At 43.4% G+C, this 17,822-nt stretch overlaps 2 protein-coding genes across 5 annotated transcripts in view; one reads left to right on the plus strand and one right to left on the minus strand.

The window, feature by feature from the left end:
• phactr2 (phosphatase and actin regulator 2) overlaps positions 1-9,564 on the plus strand; it is a 44,549-nt gene extending 34,985 nt beyond the window's left edge. For all 4 annotated transcript variants that reach the window (XM_035605873.2, XM_035605875.2, XM_035605874.2 and 1 more), the window contains 8 exons: positions 788-1,307; positions 1,527-1,702; positions 1,963-2,119; positions 2,499-2,554; positions 3,949-4,010; positions 4,625-4,762; positions 5,652-5,728; positions 6,578-9,564. In XM_035605873.2, the coding sequence (XP_035461766.2) occupies positions 788-1,307; positions 1,527-1,702; positions 1,963-2,119; positions 2,499-2,554; positions 3,949-4,010; positions 4,625-4,762; positions 5,652-5,728; positions 6,578-6,593 (1,202 nt within the window). In that variant the 3' untranslated portion in view covers positions 6,594-9,564. The remainder of the gene's footprint in view (positions 1-787; positions 1,308-1,526; positions 1,703-1,962; positions 2,120-2,498; positions 2,555-3,948; positions 4,011-4,624; positions 4,763-5,651; positions 5,729-6,577) is intronic.
• Positions 9,565-15,984: 6,420 nt separating this feature from the next.
• Positions 15,985-17,157, minus strand: sf3b5 (splicing factor 3b, subunit 5). Its single transcript, XM_035606792.1, has 2 exons — positions 17,028-17,157; positions 15,985-16,658 (listed from the first exon to the last, which is right to left on the minus strand). The coding sequence occupies exon 2, from the start codon at positions 16,629-16,631 to the stop codon at positions 16,371-16,373; it is 261 nt and encodes an 86-aa protein (XP_035462685.1). The 5' UTR covers positions 16,632-16,658; positions 17,028-17,157; the 3' UTR covers positions 15,985-16,370.
• Positions 17,158-17,822: the final 665 nt, after the last annotated feature.

The following is a 17,822-nucleotide window of genomic DNA, read 5'->3' on the forward strand; positions in this document are numbered from 1 at the left end:
ATGAACCCATCTGCACCTGTGATCCATTGCTTTATGTCAAGTGTTTCTGTCAATTGCCTGCAAAAGACCCCCCCCCCCTGTTTCTCCCTTCTGGTTGCAGCCCTTTCCTCATTAGAAAGGCTTTACAGGCAAGTGGCTGTAGAGGTGTTGCAGTTCTGATCTCACTCTCCGTCTGTTTACTGAGAAAGCAGACGTGAACGTGTGTTTGCACGACTCTGTAAATGCCTCTGCAGTACAATGGTGCATGTTAAACAGACCACAGCTATTGCTGCCCGTGATGTTCACGCCGTCTTTTCTCAAGGCCGCCGTGTACTTTTCTGTTTATGGTCTCAATTGCTAGTTTCAGGTCCTCTTCAATGGGTCATGATGTTCGCTTTGTATGTTGTGGTCTAAAATAGATGTGGTCAGCTGGTTTCGTCCAATTGGTGCATGGTCGTTTCCATAAAAAACAAACTAAGATGGCACTTGGTCAAAATGCTTAACTCAAGGCATGAAGATGGCAGTTCACAAAGCGACGGGACAAGGCTTCTCCTTGTCCCTGGCGAAGTGGTATGAAAGTTGTTCTTTTTATTAGAGTTTAAACAACATTTAAGTTCATCCCTTCCCTCGGGGTGCTTTTACACACAAGGACACTTTACAGACATTTTTCTGTATTTATATATTTATATATTGTATATATATTCTGTATTTGTCTTAGTTTTGAGGATATGATTAGAAATGGTTGCAGCATGGAGCACCTGGAGGAAGGAACATGTTCTCACGTTGTCTTGCCTCTGTTTCTCTTCAGCTAAATCCTCCAACTCAAAGAAGGCCGGAGGCACGGCGAAAACTACCCCCACCACCACCCCTCGTTCTCGCGCGCCGAAGGACTCGGGTGCCGCGGCACAGACTGACGGGAAGGATGCAAGGACCAACCGGAAAGCATGCGCTGCCCCCTCTACCTCTGTACCTCAAAAGGCCACCGCAGAGACTCCTAGCCAGCCTGGGGGGCTGAAATCCTTGCCCCTTTCCTCAGGCACCAAACCTACTTCATCCAAAGCCTCGGGCAACGAGACGCAGGCGACTCGGACTGCTTCGCAATCTGCTCCCAACGGCTCTGCTGCGGGTGAGGAGAATCACAAAGGTGTGGCTGCTGATCCTTCCGCCCAGTCTCCCTTTGTCAACACTGCCACAGAGGACACTTCCTTCACGGAGGGAGAGACCGACAAAGGCTCACAGGGGGAGAAACGAGGGAGGATGGGAGGGGAGGGGGGAGAGGACGAAAAGAAGAATGGAGAAGCCGATTCTGCTGTGGGGAACAGTCCGAGGTAAAGATAGAGTTAGGACGAGCTGCCTTCTCTGCATGTCAGAGAATATATAGTATTTAACATATCGACACAGTAGCTTTGATGGAGGCATAGGTGCTGAAACTATTCAAGCAATTAGTTTATTTACAATATAATTGTAACCATATTTCATTTCTGTCTAGTGAAGTAAAATATGAACATTTAGTAGATGAGCTTTACAACTTCTTTTTTTTCCTGCAGGTCGGCCGAGGGCCAAGCTGAAAAGACGCAGGGCCTGAGTGTGAGGACTGATCAGGCAGAGGTGACGGTAATCCCTGATAGGCCGAGGGACAGCCAAGCTAGTGACTCCGACTCCGACGGCCCGATCCTGTACCGGGACGAGGAAGAGGATGAGGAGGAGGATGAGTACACAAACAGTAAGACATGATTGCACATCATCAGCTGTTCTCTAATGATGTGCAGGTTGTGTGTGTGTGAGGTGTTCCTCCTGTACGTGCACATTCCAACAGGTGGTCATGGGCACCTGCGATTTGTGGTCGTCGAGTTGAGCAGGGCAATTTGGAATGTCCTAGAATGTCCCAACCGAATCTCATTCTGAAAAGATCTTCATGCAGGTGGTTCCATGTCCCCAAAGAAGCCCTCAAACAAGCTCCTTCCTGTTGCGTCTCTGTTCCAGGTTCTCTGGCCATCAAGATCCGACGACGAGACACCCTCAACATCAAACTTGGGAACCGACCCAGCAAGAAGGAGCTGGAGGAGAAAAACATTCTGCCACGGAGCTCTGAGACCGAGAGACACGAGCTGCGCCAGCAGATAGGCAGCAAACTAGTCAGGTACACACACACACACACACACACACACACACACACACACTTGGCACACTGTGAAACTGCAGCTAGGTGTGAATATTCATCATAGATTTGGCAGAGCTGTGAGGTCCCAAGGGAGAATGTGGATTGTTCTTTGATGCAGTTGTGGGCGATGGACCAGTACAAATGATGGACAGTAAAAATCTGTGCAGAGGTTCAGTTTGGCCTTCTCTGCCAGCCGAGACGGACGGCCTTTGATTGAACAACAAAAAGAGTTTTCACAAATGTAACATGTCATTTTAATTTTTCATATGTAACGTCATTTTTTCTATAAAAGTCAGTGTACCGTTCAAATCACCTGCTCTTGTCGAAACGTATGAGAACACCGTTTTCTCTTTTGCAGGCGCCTGAGCCAGAGACCCTCCACAGAGGAGCTGGAGCAGAGAAACATCCTCAAGCGTAAGTTTCTGAAATGAACAACATTAACAGTTGAACTAAGGGGAGATGCTAAACAGCTCCAACATATGACTATTTATATTTAGAAGCTTAAATGATCATATGACAGGATTTTCAAGCTCTGACGATGCGAAGAATAAATATGTGCAAGTTAAAATATGTCGTTGCTGCTCCATACTGTACGTCTGTCACATTCATCTGATGGATGACAGATAGTACGGTCTATTGGAGCAAAGTGTTCAACCACACAGAGGTCTGCTTTGTTGTTTATGGCTCAGAGAACATCAACGTTAGTTCAGGTCCGTTAGTCCGGCCGCTCTGTCCACAATACTCTCCCACACTGCGCACTAGTCTGGATTGTCAATAAAAGAAGTTTGTCATGCTGCCAAGCAGCACATTCATAATTTCACCGGAGGCTTATCGCTCACTTTCTGTGCCAACTCTGAATTTCAGAGACTTGTGGAGGCTCTTCAAGCATTAGATATGACTAATTTCAAAAAGTAACTTTGCTCGTGGCCAAACTGAATGAATTCAAATAGTGTTTTCCTACGACTGAGTTCAAATTATTAAAATATCTCTTGCTTTACGCTTAGTGGAAAATAAATGGGAACGAGCCCGCTATCAGCGGTTTGTATCCTGTGGACACAACACGGGACAGGACAGTCAGATACCATCCAGTCGTTAGGTGCCATGTTCACAAAACTATGACACACTTTAAATCCTACTGTAGCAAAATTCAATTAAAATAGTGATTATGGAAACATTGTATGTACGTTCAACCCTATGTGGCTGCAGTTTATACGTGAGCAGAGACCTTCAGTTCTTTGATTCTGTAAACACAAAATAAACACAAAAAATATGCAATAGCTGGAGCAATAACTTTGCAGGGCATGTTGGGATGTGTGTACTGAACCTGTTACCAAGATTTTGTGAAACATTGGTTTGCGACCTCAGTGTGGAACATTTATCTAGAGATGCTAATACTTAAAAAATGTCATGGTTTACAGCATAACCTAAATGTTTTCACGGTTTTTGTGGTTATGGAAAAGAGGAGTTTGGTGACGGGTTTCTGTTCTTTGCTGTGAATCCCAGACAGCTTGTGTCTCCATCTCCGATGGGAACAATAGAGGTCTCACTATTTGTGTACCCACTTTTACATACTGTACATCTAAGAAGACACGACGAGAGAGTGTCTCGCTTCCAGATTCAACTCGCACACTTCATCCGGGCCTTAGAGCGAATTGAACATCATCAAGTCTCCTGTTGGTTTTGATTGATTATGTTAAGGCGTTCATGCTGCTTCACAGCCACGGACACGCTTGAATGTAGCAAATCACATGCACCAGTCATGAATAGAAGTAGGGCGTGAAATGACGCCGCTGTTTCTCTGCGTGCAGAAAAGAATGAAACGGAGGAGCAAGAAGCAAAGCAAGAGATTAAAAGGAGACTCTCCAGAAAGGTACTGCCGACACACACACACACACACACACACACACACACACTGTCTATACTTAGCTGCTAATATGTTTTCCATCACCTTATGAGTCACAGTTAAGATGCAGAAATGACACCGTGTGTGGTGAAAGGCGCCACCTAGTGGACACTTGATGAGAACACATTTCTCTGCCGAGGAGTTGGCCGTTTTCTGTCTCTAGTGTTGAAAGATCTGTTTCCTGGAAAAAAATGTTTAATTAATCAATACTGGTACAACTGTTTCGTATATATACAGCGTGTCAGACTGTATGATAAACACTTGGAAGACTATATTGCCTAATGTCTCGCCCTCTTTTTCTGTCTGTCTGTCTGTCTGTCTGTCTGTCTGTCTGTCTGTGTGTGTGTGTGTGTGTCTGTCTGTCTGTCTGTCTGTCTGTCTGTCTGTCTGTCTGTCTGTCTGTCTGTCTGTCTGTCTGTCTGTCTGTCTGTCTGTCTGTGTGTGTGTGTGTGTGTGTGTGTGTGTGTGTGTGTGTGTGTGTGTGTGTGTGTGTGTGTGTGTGTGTGTGTGTGTGTGTGTGTGTGTGTGTGTGTGTGTGTGTGTGTGTGTGTGTGTGTGTGTGTGTGTGTGTGTGTGTGTAGTTGAGCGTGAGGCCCACAGTGGCTGAGCTCATCGCTCGCCGGATCCTACGTTTTAATGAGTATGTGGAAGTAACCGACGCCAAGGATTATGACCGGCGGGCGGACAAGCCCTGGACACGTCTCACTCCAGCTGACAAGGTACTACAGTTAACAACCTGCCAACCTTTCACTGGTAGGTGATGCGTATCCAGCCTGCTAGTGAACTCCAGGTGGTTAATAATGTCAAAGTACAAGGACACCACAAGGACACCCAAACAAATCATCTGGACATGTGAATTTAACAACCATTCGACCATGTCGATTATTTAATCCCAAAACATGGATGCTAATCTGATGCTTTGACAGCCTTTACTCTTCTGCGGAGGCTTTCCACGGCTGCAGGGGGTTAACTCCCGTAAGGCCGAGCACGGTTGTGGGTGACGAGGCCTGGCTCTCTGGCAGCGTGAATGTTCTTCCCACAGGCGTTGGATGGGTTTGAAATCGCGGTTTTGTGCCGGATATTTGAGTTTATCAAAACTGTAAAAAAGTTGCCACAAAGTTGGTTGAACACGACACGTGGAGTACGTTGTGTGAACCTGTGATGTTTTCGTCCGTGCTCGCATGAAGACAGACGGCACACGTGTTGATGCAGAGGGAATATAAGAACATGCATGTACCAGGTCTACTGAGTTAGTTATAAATGTCGTGTCTTTATGAAAAGAGTCCCAATGTCTCCCCTAAATCCTAAACTCTGACTTGACTTTTGCGTCACCTGCGCAATCACAGGTGCCTCAGTACAGGACACCAGGACCTTCTCCTACCAGCCAAATGCAAGGCTCATTTTTGTAAAAGGGTTGGTCCCAAGTTCCAAAATCCAATAAAGAACGAGACAAATGTTTGCTTCCTCTTGCCAGCACAGTTTAAAATGTTTGCCTTTTAGACAGAGACGCAGCTGAGTGTCACCTTTGATTTTTATTTGCGTGCGTGTGTGTGTGTGTGTGTGCGTGCGTTCCCGTGTGTTTTCTGCACCCCCCCCCCCCACCCCCAGGCTGCTATTCGGAAGGAGCTGAATGAGTTTAAGAGCCGGGAGATGGAGGTTCATGAGGACAGCAAGCAGTTCACCAGGTACTCAGGCGGTCGATGGCCTCCACCATTTAGCCCGACTCTGGCGATAACTTGAGCTTCATTAGTAATTTATCACCGTAAAACCTGCCGGTTATTAGCTCACATTGATCAATATTTATATTATTCCGCTCCCCCCAAAGCCTTTTCCACTAACCTCATTAAAGTCATGATATACGCGTAGGTGGATTCCAGTTTATTAGTCTCAAGCATTGATTGCCAATGAAGTTCAAGTTCACTCTCTCATATACTGTATAATGAGGTATGTGTGACATGGTTTTATATATTATATATATATATATATATATATATATTCATACAGGGTGCAGCCTGTCCACCTTTAACAGCTAATACACTTTTTAATTCCCAATATGTTTTTGAAACCACACAATATAAGAATGGTAGGTGTAGGTCAAAATTTCAATTTCTCAATATCTCTTACGTTCACTGTTTGCCTTCGTTACACTCTGTCATGCGTAGTAAAAAAGAAGTAGTAGTAGTAGTAGTAGTAGTAAGCTAAAGAAAAACATACATTGTCTGTACGCAATTAGAGCATTATATTTGATTTTGCTTTTAGTATGTGTTGCCTTCTTCTTTTTTAAAAATCAATACATTAAAAAGATGATAGCAACAGTGCTTTTCCTACTGTGAAGTGTCAAAATGTCCGTCGTGAAAAAGGCCTCATAGCTCATAGAGCCACAGTTTTAGCACCACTGTAAAATGTGATGTAGTGAACGGACAGAAACAACAGACGGAAACAACAGATGTCCAAATATTCAAATATCTAACACATGTATAATGCTGTCATTTGTTATCTTTGGTCAGTTCATGAATAAACCGTGTGTTTTTCAGATTCCATCGGCCCTAGGCACGTCAGCACCACGAGCTGCCGGGTCCGCGGCTCCCCCGGCAGCCCCTCGGCTCTCTGGCCCCTCAGTACACGGCTCAGCACACCTTGTTTGGAATTCTCTTGTTGATGTAATTGTGTGTTATGTATGTGTTTTAATGCCCTGGCCGTCCATAGTGCTCTGGTGTGATACACATCTATAGTCAGAACAGTGGCGTGTAGAACCATTTATTTATTGTAGATGACCAGGGCCTACCGGTATGTGATGGTTTATTTTTCCTTTTTTGGTTCACTTCAGGCCTTGGAAGTTACCGTAGAGGAGAGTGGCTTGAAATTGCCATTGAAGTAATGAATGCGGCTCAAGTGTACTGCAACGTTTGTGTACATGCCTCGTCATAAACTGCCAAATGGCCATATATGGGCATCCTCCTCAGAACAGGAAGTGGGAGCGATTGGATGGTTGCGTGTTGTTGTCGGTGCCTATGTCATCGATCAGAGGGGAGGGGAGGCAGTCTGTTCTATGCCGATGTGCCTCTCATTATTTATTACCACTAGAGGGCAATATATCATAAGAGCTGTTGCCTGTAAGGCTGAACCCGAGTGTGCAGACGAAGAATAACTGCAAATGTTGCATTTGGAACTGCTGAAGCTGAGGGCGCAGTGGGCGTCTGAGGCTTTCATAGTGTGCAGTGCGGTGGGAATCACTCCGAGCAATGAGACTTCTAATCAGTCAGCACCCTCCTGATGATACACGATGATCATGCGCCATCCTTCATCCTGTGTTGAGTCATTAAGTGCTGCACTTGCTGTGCAGAGGATCTACATTCCACGCGTCTACTTCAGTGTTTCATTTTTAGGCGTTTGGCTGGAGCTCGTACTCGAGAGTGATTTGGTGCCAAAGAAAAAGCAGGAGTTTGATTGCACGTTGTTCTTCTACCGGTTTGACTCTGTCTGGTGGATTTCTGATAAAGGTTTTAGGAGTATGGAGCAGGCGGGCAGCGTTCTACCCCTGAATGTAAAGTGTAAAGAATATCATTAATAATGTTGGTTTTTTTGCTGTGGATGTATTTGTTTGTCTGAGCTGTTAGAAGAGGAGTCAGATCCCCAAGAACAGATCTGAAGACGGAGAACCTAAACCTATCATTTAAGCTGTCAAACATGTTTAATGACCAATATACGAAACTGGTGGGTAAAAGAAACATAATGGCATACTCACATCTGGGGATTGTCATGTAAGATTTTTCATTCCCAGCATATTTGGACTCTAAAGAAGATGTTTGGTGAGCCCAAAGGCTCGTGTCTAAATAATAGACTTCCAGCCTCCACAACACTCGTCATTCTGACAAATAGTAACTGAAAAAGGGCGGTGGGAGTGATTCTCTCCCTTCTTGTGAATGTGAGGAGGTTGTAACATGAAATGGTGTACAGTGATGGAGAAGTAACCGACAGTATTATTCCATGTCAATGTCTATGTTGTTGTATATTGATTATTTTGTACAGAATGTATATGGAGCATGTGCATACATTTAAATCGACTTATCTACCAATATGATGCAATGCAACTCTGAATGTTTTAAGCTCTGATTTTAGTTGTCTTAATTGTTTTTTTATCCTCCCCAGCCACAGACAATTCAAAGAGCAGTGCAGCACACGTCCAGGTGCTTTATATATCATGTTGAATAACTCTCATGTCTTCATCAATCCTACCGGTTGCCTAAGCAATGGACCAGACATTCTGCAGGTGGTCATAAATCTGATTGCTTCATTTTCCGATCAGCGGGTGCAATGCAGCTATTTCACAGATCGTGACTGGGTTTAAAAAGCAATTAATAATCCACTGTGATTTATTCCTTCAGACGATCGATTACCCGGCACATGCGACAAAACACACACGCGCACAGGAATACAACTTGACACGGGCGTGACCACACGACATGCTCAGACATGTTCAAGTTTCAACACTGGTTTAGGTCCAGTGTGTAATCCCGGTGCTTTTTCCGAGAGATGGAAACATGAGTCTGGTCGGTTGCGTGTAATGTGAACACGGTGCACACTGACAACAAATCCTCCAATCACAGACCAGAGAGCTCTGATTTCAGAAAGGCCAATCGAACGTCTTCCCTGGTAAATACACCTGCACCCCGTCGTCGATGAGTAAACCTGAGCTGATTGCGTCTCTTTGAAAAAAGACAATGAGATAAATGAGATCAATCTGAACTGGTATCACCTTATTTTCATGTGTACAGCATTTAGCACCTATAGGCGGAATATAGTCAACGAAGAAATGCTTATGCTGCTGAAAGTGGACATAAAGACATTTTTAAGCATTTATTAATGTGTTGCCTGCCAACTTTAAATCCTTGTATGAAGCATTCACAGCTATTTAAGAATACTATATTTGTAATTTTATATAACGTCTAAACACGCTCATGAACAGTTTACAAACTATCTTTGAATGATTAGTACATGTGTATAAATACAGCTGTTATGCTGTAATAGGTTATGAACTGTTTATCTACAGCTTATAAATGCTAAACTGAGACATTCAAATGAAGTGGTACCTAATAAGAGGCTTAGGAAATATTACTTGTAAATCCAGGCAACAGCTTGATGTTATTTCTTTAAACATGGGGGACTTTATAATGCTGAATCTGAAAGAGTGCTGAAGTCTTTTTCCCCCTGCAACACTGCCTGAAACGTTGTGAAATGTCCCCGGATCAAATCCCTCATTTCAGGCAGGAGCCACGAGCAGATTGCTGCCGTTGTTCGGCAAACGTCTTTCGTGATCTTGAACGCGTGAAATTTACAGTAAGATAACAGGATTTTATTTGGGCGGGATTTTTCTTTTCCAACACAAAGGCAGCGAGATGCTTAAAGCAGCAGAGACCCAAGACGTACATACATATTTCCCATCTCATATATCATAAAAACTGTTACGTGCAAACTGTCAAACTGCATATTGTTTTTGTACATAAAGAATCATGGAAAAATCTTCTATTTTGTCGTTGTGGTTTGTCCTGTCATATATTGACTGTGATAGGGCTCAGATGGAGACAGGCAGGGGTATTACGCATCGTTTTCAAACCCCATTATAATAAAGTAGAGGTAAAAAAAACTCATCTTCACTTTATAAATTCAGATAATGCATTTGTTCATACCCAAATAAGAATTTTCATTTATCCCTTTTCTTTCTCAATGTACCATAGACGGTTGCTCCCCTCGTGCTGGTCTTGTAAGGCAGTAAGACACTTGGTCTCTGGAGGGGTTTTATTTATAAATCATTTAGATCAATATTATATTAAGACTTTATTTCCTCAGAGGTTATGAGGAAGGCTACAAGAGAAATCCTTCCACTCACCTCTTCTCATCACCCTCCCCATGCCCTGATGTAAAATACAAACTGTTTTTCTGCTTTGTTTACAAAATGACACACGATTCAAAAAGACAACTGTATTTTCTTTGGTCACACTACCAGTGTACAATTGGATGGGTTGCCATGACAGCAGAGATTCATGGTGCCCAAGGAATGAACTCCGATGACTTTGGTAAACTTGTGAACTTTCATTCAGCACCGCCATGACGTCGCACTTTGTGGTTTTGAGTGAAATTTACACATACAGTCATTTCTGATGCACTCACTGTGCAGTCTTGGCTCTGTTGCCTACAAAAATGAGTCTAATCAAATCCCTTGCGTGTTGTGATGCACATCAGTTGAATTCGACAAAATCAAAAGGAGGCAACTCCAGTACCTCAACTAACTGCTCCCCAAATAGGAAGTCAGTATTTAAATGCACCTCCCGTCTGCAATATGAAAAAAACCCCACAGGACTGAGAGATGAGCTCTGCTTTGCCATTAAAAGTCCATTTTGCCAAATAGAGTTCTTGTTTATATTCCTGATGAATGCGACTTCTTTGAATGATGTTTGTTTGTGCTCTGATGACCTCACTTTGTGGTCTCAGAGTGCATGTCGTCTTAATGAATGCCTGTATTGCAGACGTCTCTCAGCCTTCCAGCGAGTGCATGTTTTGGTTCATATGGGAGGTTTTGTTCGTGATTGACCATTAAAGTATCAAATTTCCGCCCTCAGCCTCATCCAGAGTACAAGTGTGCCAGCTTTTAGGGAGGTCGTGGGCGTAATGGAGTTGGTTTGGAAGAGCAGGGCAAGGATAGAGAGCTAGAGACTGAAGAAGAAATGGGTCAAGGAGAGTCGGAGTGGCACAGGTAGCGGTTGTAGGAAATGAGCTTTGGAGTGGATCTAACGGCACAGAGGTGATACAACTTGACCTTGGGGACAGGCAGGTTGTAAATTGAAGTTTTCTGATATGCTTGTGATGCACGCCCACAACTTGTGGATCCCTCGTTGAAAATGACAGTGGTGGTAATCAGTTTTATAGAGCAAAGGCGGGCAACGAGCTAACTGTAGCATCTGGTGGTTGGATCTGAAAGATGCCCTTATGAACCACATTGATAATGAACCTCCTGCTCTCTCTCTCTCTCTCTCTCTCTTGTTCTCTCTTTCTCTCTCTCACACACACAGTGATTTCATTGAGCGCGCCACGGTCCATTAGCTATATTTGAGGGTTGGGCAGCTGGAGCCGGAGCCAATACCATCTGACACCGGGCAAGAGGTAAGGTACACACTGGACAGTTCAGTTTAACAACCGGTCTTCTCCAAGAAGTCTTCACATTTTAGCGCAGAAGTTATAGCAGCTTTAAAGCTGTTATGCGCGCGCGCACACACACACACACACACACACACACACACACACTTTGTCTTGCTCCAAGTTAATAAAGTTTCCCAGGCAGGATGGGGGAGCAGTTTCGTCCCTGGCACGGCGCCTGGAGCGTTCGGCTGTAACACAGCTCTTCTACTCAGTTGGAAACGGGTGGATATTAATCATCAGTCGATATCTTCCAAGGTTACAAGAAGCGTGATTCTCGTACAGTTGATTCTGCCCTTATTACAGTCATGCCGCTCCCCCCAAATGACTCTTATCAGCGGGAGAAAAAAGGAAAATGCTGAAACAAGTCATTGTGCACAAAACAATTTCCCATGAAGTTCAGATCAGACGCAGTGTGTCATTAAGGTCTAATTCACATTCATTTATCATCTTCCGCGTGTCATTATTTCTGTTACAGTCAGTCAGAAAACGATGCAGGGCGCACGCGCCTGCGTTTTTTTTCACTTGCTGCAATCACGACTTGTTCTTATCTTATATGTTTCCACTCCCCTGCTTGGCCTATCCAAACCGTATGGGGACATGGTAGGAGAGAAGGAGGACGGTGATGAGGTTTGCAGGAGGCGGTGTAAGTGCGAAAGAGAATGAGAGGGAAGAGTATAGTGAAGGGGGAAATGGAGAGGAAGAGTTAGTGCAGCTAGGTGGATAAAAGAGGTGGGTGGCATAGAAGGGCAAAGATAATTGGATTGTGGGAGCAGCTATATTTGATGAGGGCGAATGTGCTTCCTGGACCTTTACACCGTTTGGCTGAGCTCCTGTGTAATCAGGGGAGAGAGCAGACGTCGACGACCGTCCAAACACGACGCTCACATTGGCATGAACACAGAGAGGCCAAACGGTTATTCACGGCCATTCCCTGTGTCAGGCACCATTTAAAAACACGGTGATGCCAGTGCAGTTTCCAGTCTGGCTGCTTTTTTAAAGGGTCGCACGAGGGAACAGGATGACTTGTCATGTTCAAGCAGGCCTCAGCGCAGACGTGACGGAACCTCACCTTCAAAAGAGCGTTGGTACAGTTGAAGTGCTTCAGCAGGAGTTGGACTTCATTTCTTTTTCAGGTGAAACTTCACTTCAAAATATTTCTAGCCAATGTAATGTACACCAACGATCATTCATTTTCAGAAACTGATCAAAACACTGCAATATAGGAAGTGCATTATGAGGGTGGAAAACTGCTTTTCTGCCTGTGAAAGTCTCTATATTGTGTATGTCTGTTGTCAGTATTTATAGTCACTGTGAAGGACTTTATGAGGAATAAACAAGACAGAACGGGCTCTTTCTGTTTTCCGTCTTTGCGGTTTGAAAAGACTGCATTAGACAGACTCAAAAGGGAAATGTTGCATGATAAATTGTCTCTTTATATAATATTTCAATCAAGACATATTTCACAAATGTCTTTAAAATGGCCAACAATCCCTCCCAACCCCAGTAAACTAACAACACTGTGATGCTCGATCGTTTGTCTTACTTGCTGGTGATTTTCTGAGTTCAGTTTAGCTTTGTTCCCCTGTCTCTAGATAAATCACTGTAAGAGGGGGAAACATTTTTCTCTCTTTGTGCTTCCCTTACAAGAACGGCGTTAAAACTGTTCTCGAGAGTCTATAATTGAAGACTCAAAGAACACACACCTCGTCTTATCACCATTGCGGAAGGTGAGCACAAACCCACTGATGTGCAGAGAAACTGAGCAGCAGATGTCGACTTATTCGCTCGTGCCTCACAGAGAACAAGTCGAGCAGTTTATGAGTGTTTTGTGTGTGTGCGTGTGTGTGTGTGGGTGGGTGGGTGAGTCTGTGTGTGCGTGTGTGTGTGGTTGAGTCTGTGTGTGTGTGCGTGCGTGCGTGTGTTTGTCTGTGTGTGTGCGTGTGTGTGTGTGTGTAGCAACACAATAACAGACATCATCATGTTGCTTTCACGCTTGGCTTGGCAGCGTCATCTCTACAGCTCTGACAGTGAGGACAGATGGCAAGGACTTACCCCACGAAGGATCCCTGCAACACACGCACACACACACACAAACACAAACACACACACACACACACACACACACACACACACACACACACAGACACACACACACACACAGACATGATGCTCAACACAAGAAGTTCCTTGGCACCCACTGGCTTGTCTCGCAATCCAACAATGAGTCATGCACAGCATCCTCCACCGAGTGTATGTGCTTGCGTTGATAAATCATCTGAAGTCAGCAGATCAAGGCACAGCACCTACTGCCCTGTCCCAGCCTCACATCGCACCGTGGCTGCTTACCACTAGAGTCCGAACAGGAGCATTGTACAAACTGCAGCCTCAAACTTGTATTTACTAGTCTATTTTAACTACCCGGAGGCAATTAGCATTATGAAAACCTTTTTTCTTCAAGACCAGTAACTTATTCATCTGACACTCCTGATTTAAATCCAACACCTGGATAAGAATCCTCTTCTGCCCAGAGCTGTGTGCAATGGGAGCATTTGGACCAGTGCAACCGCCTGAGCGGTCATAGTTTTTCTTGACGGCTCAATGAAACTGTGATCCACTTTGAAAAGTGCCAACTCTGTGTTGCTCTTTGCAAACATGGATCAAAGAGGCCAAAGGTATGTGAGAGGTTCAAAGGTACAAAATACAGTACAAGAGCGGAGCCATATTGATTTGTACAAATGTGCCTAGTCTAGATGCTCACCGTGGGTCTTACATGGCAAAGATGGTTCATAGAGATTATTTCCTTTTCAGAAATCTATATGACAGGAATCAGACCTGTACATTTTTAGCTAAATCTACAGTGAACATGCAATCAGCCACCTCTTCTAACAGTGAAGAGTGACATGTTCGTCGCCTATAAAATAGACTTTACATCTTAAACACGTGGCACAGGAATAATTTACTGAGCATACAAAACGAAGTGCAGCTGATTGGTGTGCACTTAAATGTGTGGGTGGATAATTGGGTACGTGTGTGTGTGGAGGTGTGTGTGTGTGTGTGTGTGTGTGCAGGTGTGTGTGTGTGTGTGTAGGTGTGTGTGTGTGTGTGTGTGTCATGCGTGCGCGTGCGTGTCTGAGACTGCACAGGTGGATAACAGTTTTCTGAAGTACAGAGCTCTGCAGTACGTGAAAAGGTTCATACCTGTATTAGGGATTGTTATTGTTCTAGCTCGCTGGTTACGTTTTCCAAAACTGATCTTAAACATCTGTATTTTAAGAGGTTCATTGTAAAATGGAAGCATCTTTTATTCCTAGTATATATCATGTATCATGTTGTAAGCTTCAAATGAGGACCCACATGTCGAGAAACTTTTTCCAACAGGCTACGAGACTGTTATGGCCTATTTAGTTTAGTTTGATTTCTCTGTTCATTGCAGCTTTAACATTTAAATTTCCTTTCATTGTGTACGGCACATATAGTACTAGCCAAATCAAATGTTCACAATTTCTCCAATATGGCAGTTTGTTTTTAAGCTTCATCTTTGTTACTTTTCTTTATCTCTCTACTTCAATTCAGATTAAGTGCAGATGTAGTGGCAGTAGACAATTCTTTAATCTACTTACTTTGTCAAATGGGGTGACAAATTGAAAGGTAAATTTGAACAAGGAAGGGAAGAAACACTAAAAATGCAACTGCATCCTTATTAGACATGAGAGGTCACTGAAGGATATGATGGGCATTAATATGATGTGAAGTTTACGCTAAAGCAAGATTTTAAGCCAAGAGAACGACAGCACTCTCCGTCATCACACTGTGGGAGGTGAGGGGACATGTTTGAAAAATGACGTGGATCCCTCATGTAGCAGGAGAGATATGGACGAACTACACCCAGGAGCAGTTGTCTCTTCTCTTGCCTTTACTTTGTCACACACCTGCATGTAGTCTGAGCTCAGACTTTGTGATGACAGGGTTCTCTTGTCTTCTCAAACATCAAATTCAGATCAAAGATTTTCCAGGTCCATTCTCCTTAAATTCAAGGACCCAACAGGTAGTTTGACAGTAGCCACGGTTGATTTTATAATGACAATGTGCAGGTTTTACGTACTCTAATTAAGCTGACTAACATCCTACCCTGCCACGCTCTAAGACAAAAAAATAAATAAATCTGGATCTGCATTTTTATTTGGACCCACTCCAACATTTTATGGATTTACCTCCAGGGTCATGCTCCACCCTTCCACAAGATTTCATGGAAATGGGTATTTGAGCTTTTGTTTAATTCTGCTGACAGACAAACATCAATGAAAACATGACCCCCTTGGCAATTATTCGACAGTGAAGCTCAAATGTGTGAATGTCTGTTGTGTTAACGTGATGGCAGAGGCAGACTGTTGTCTCTTGCCTTCTCTCAGCAAAAAATAAATTTTATATATATATATATATATATATATATATATATATATATATATATTAGTGTTAAGTTGATCAACAGACAGAGACTTGTATACAAGTTGAAGACCTGGAAAGAGTTGGGAGACATGCAGACAGTGGCATGCATCCTATTTGCTTATGTCTATTTTTGCGCATGATATATAAATTCCAAGTTTTTCAAGGAGCCATGAGGGAACCCTGTGATGAGGAATGGTTACATGTTTAACAATTGTACATGACGGATTGAGCAGGTAACGTATGATGAACCACCGTTCAGAATATACCTTTGTAAATGCACCATGATGTGAACAGACCAACATAGAGAAAGACAGATTTTAATTCAAACAGGAATCACCTCATACAAATACTTGACAGAGGATATGGTACATCACTTAATGCACACGTCTTCCATTTTGTTATTAGTGATTGTTTAGGTCTTGAAGCTCTTCCTTTCTCTTTTTCTTGAACCTTCATAGCTAACCTCCCTGAAAGGTGCAGGGCAAGAAACTATGTCTTTCATTGGTCCAGATGCAAATACCATCAATGGTGTCATCTGCCATGTGAGTGGATCATCCTGTCAGACAAGTTGGGAGCACATTGGAGATGTTTCATAGAGAAGTTGAATGTCCAAGAAAAGAAAAATCCTACAGAAAATATCCGCTGCACAAAAAACCCAAAACGAAATCATAACACCCCCAGAGTGACCTAAGCATCATCGGGCTTGTCTACAGGGGGTCCACACGGCTGCAGCATCTTCTCCATCAGGTTGAAGCGGACGCGCGCTTTGCTCTCGTTCTCGGCGACGGAGAAGTAGTTGAGCAGGTCGAAGTGTCCCATGTAGGAGCAGTACGAGTCTCGGTGCTGGTTCACCAGCCACTCCCACTTGCTGGTGTCGGCGTGCCCTGTGCCGATGTACTTGGACTGGAGGTGCTCCAGTTGACTGTGGATGTTGTATCGGTCCGTCATGGTCGCTCGGATCGAAAGACCCAGAAGCTGGGGGACGACACAACAATCACAACGTACCGGAAGTCAATGCCGAACTATTGCGAGGGCGACAATGTTTTCAACCATTCCGGCGGCTGTATTCCCATCAAGTTAAACAAATAAAACAAAACACGCTTCTGCATATGTTGTCTGTGATTGAGTCGACAACTTGTTGGAAGACCAAATGGAATTAAATGAGGTTCCTCCTTAAGAAATGCTTTCCATCTCTACAAAGACACAGTTAGCATGCTAACAAGTAAACGTGAGGCTACCTAGCTACTGCTAATGCAATAAATGTTTTCCCGAATCGACTCCTTATTGTTTACTTTGATATTCTAGGTAATCGTATGAATTTGAGATGAACAGAAACATACTTACTCGATAAAAGTAAGAGAATAGAAGAGCGAGGGCAGCACAAACAAATAGATCCGACCGCGAGTCTTCGCTAGGCTATGGAGTAATGACTTCCGGTAGGTCCCCCTGTGAAATTCACCGGTGGGAAAAAAAGCCTGTAACTTTTGGTTCCCTCTTAAATTCAGAAGGACTGTGGTATGTTCACTGTAATGTTTCAACCTTTTGAAACATGATAAAGAATGAATGTATAAGAATGTTAAGACAAATAAAGGTTAACTTAAACCTTAAATGAAACCAAGATAAATTCAGTCTTGATTTAGCTCAGCACAGTTTTATGTTGTTCTCTGTGTATGTGTGTGTGTGTGTGTGTGTGTGTGTGTGTATGTATGTATGTATGATTCTTAGATGTCGTTATCAAACCTTAATGACAAAAAAATGTAATTGAGGCTTGATAGTTTAAACATAAACTTTTTTATAAAAATAAAAGTAAAAATGACAAATACAACCAAAATAACATTTATTTTACCTAAAATGTAAACATAAATGCACATTTAAAGGCTTATATCAGTTGGCCAATAATATCGTTCATGCTCTAAACATATCGGCTGATATGTCTATGACAGACTAATATCGGCCGATATTATAAGGCAAACCAATATATCGGTTGGGCTCTTATCTTATACATTTAGCAGCTGCACTTTCAGAGCAAATCTGTCTCCACCTCTTGATATTGGCAGAACTCTGAGGTTGCTAGATTTCTATGGATTGACAGATTTAGATGGTGGGGAATGCTGGCAAACACCTCCCACCATTTGAAAA

Source organism: Scophthalmus maximus, chromosome 10, assembly GCF_022379125.1.
Source record: "Scophthalmus maximus strain ysfricsl-2021 chromosome 10, ASM2237912v1, whole genome shotgun sequence".
NCBI classification, from domain to species: domain Eukaryota; kingdom Metazoa; phylum Chordata; class Actinopteri; order Pleuronectiformes; family Scophthalmidae; genus Scophthalmus; species Scophthalmus maximus.

Excerpts from the sequence above, each read along its gene's own strand:
- sf3b5 (XM_035606792.1), bottom strand. The coding sequence starts at position 16,631 with ATGACGGACCGATACAACATCCACAGTCAACTGGAGCACCTCCAGTCC.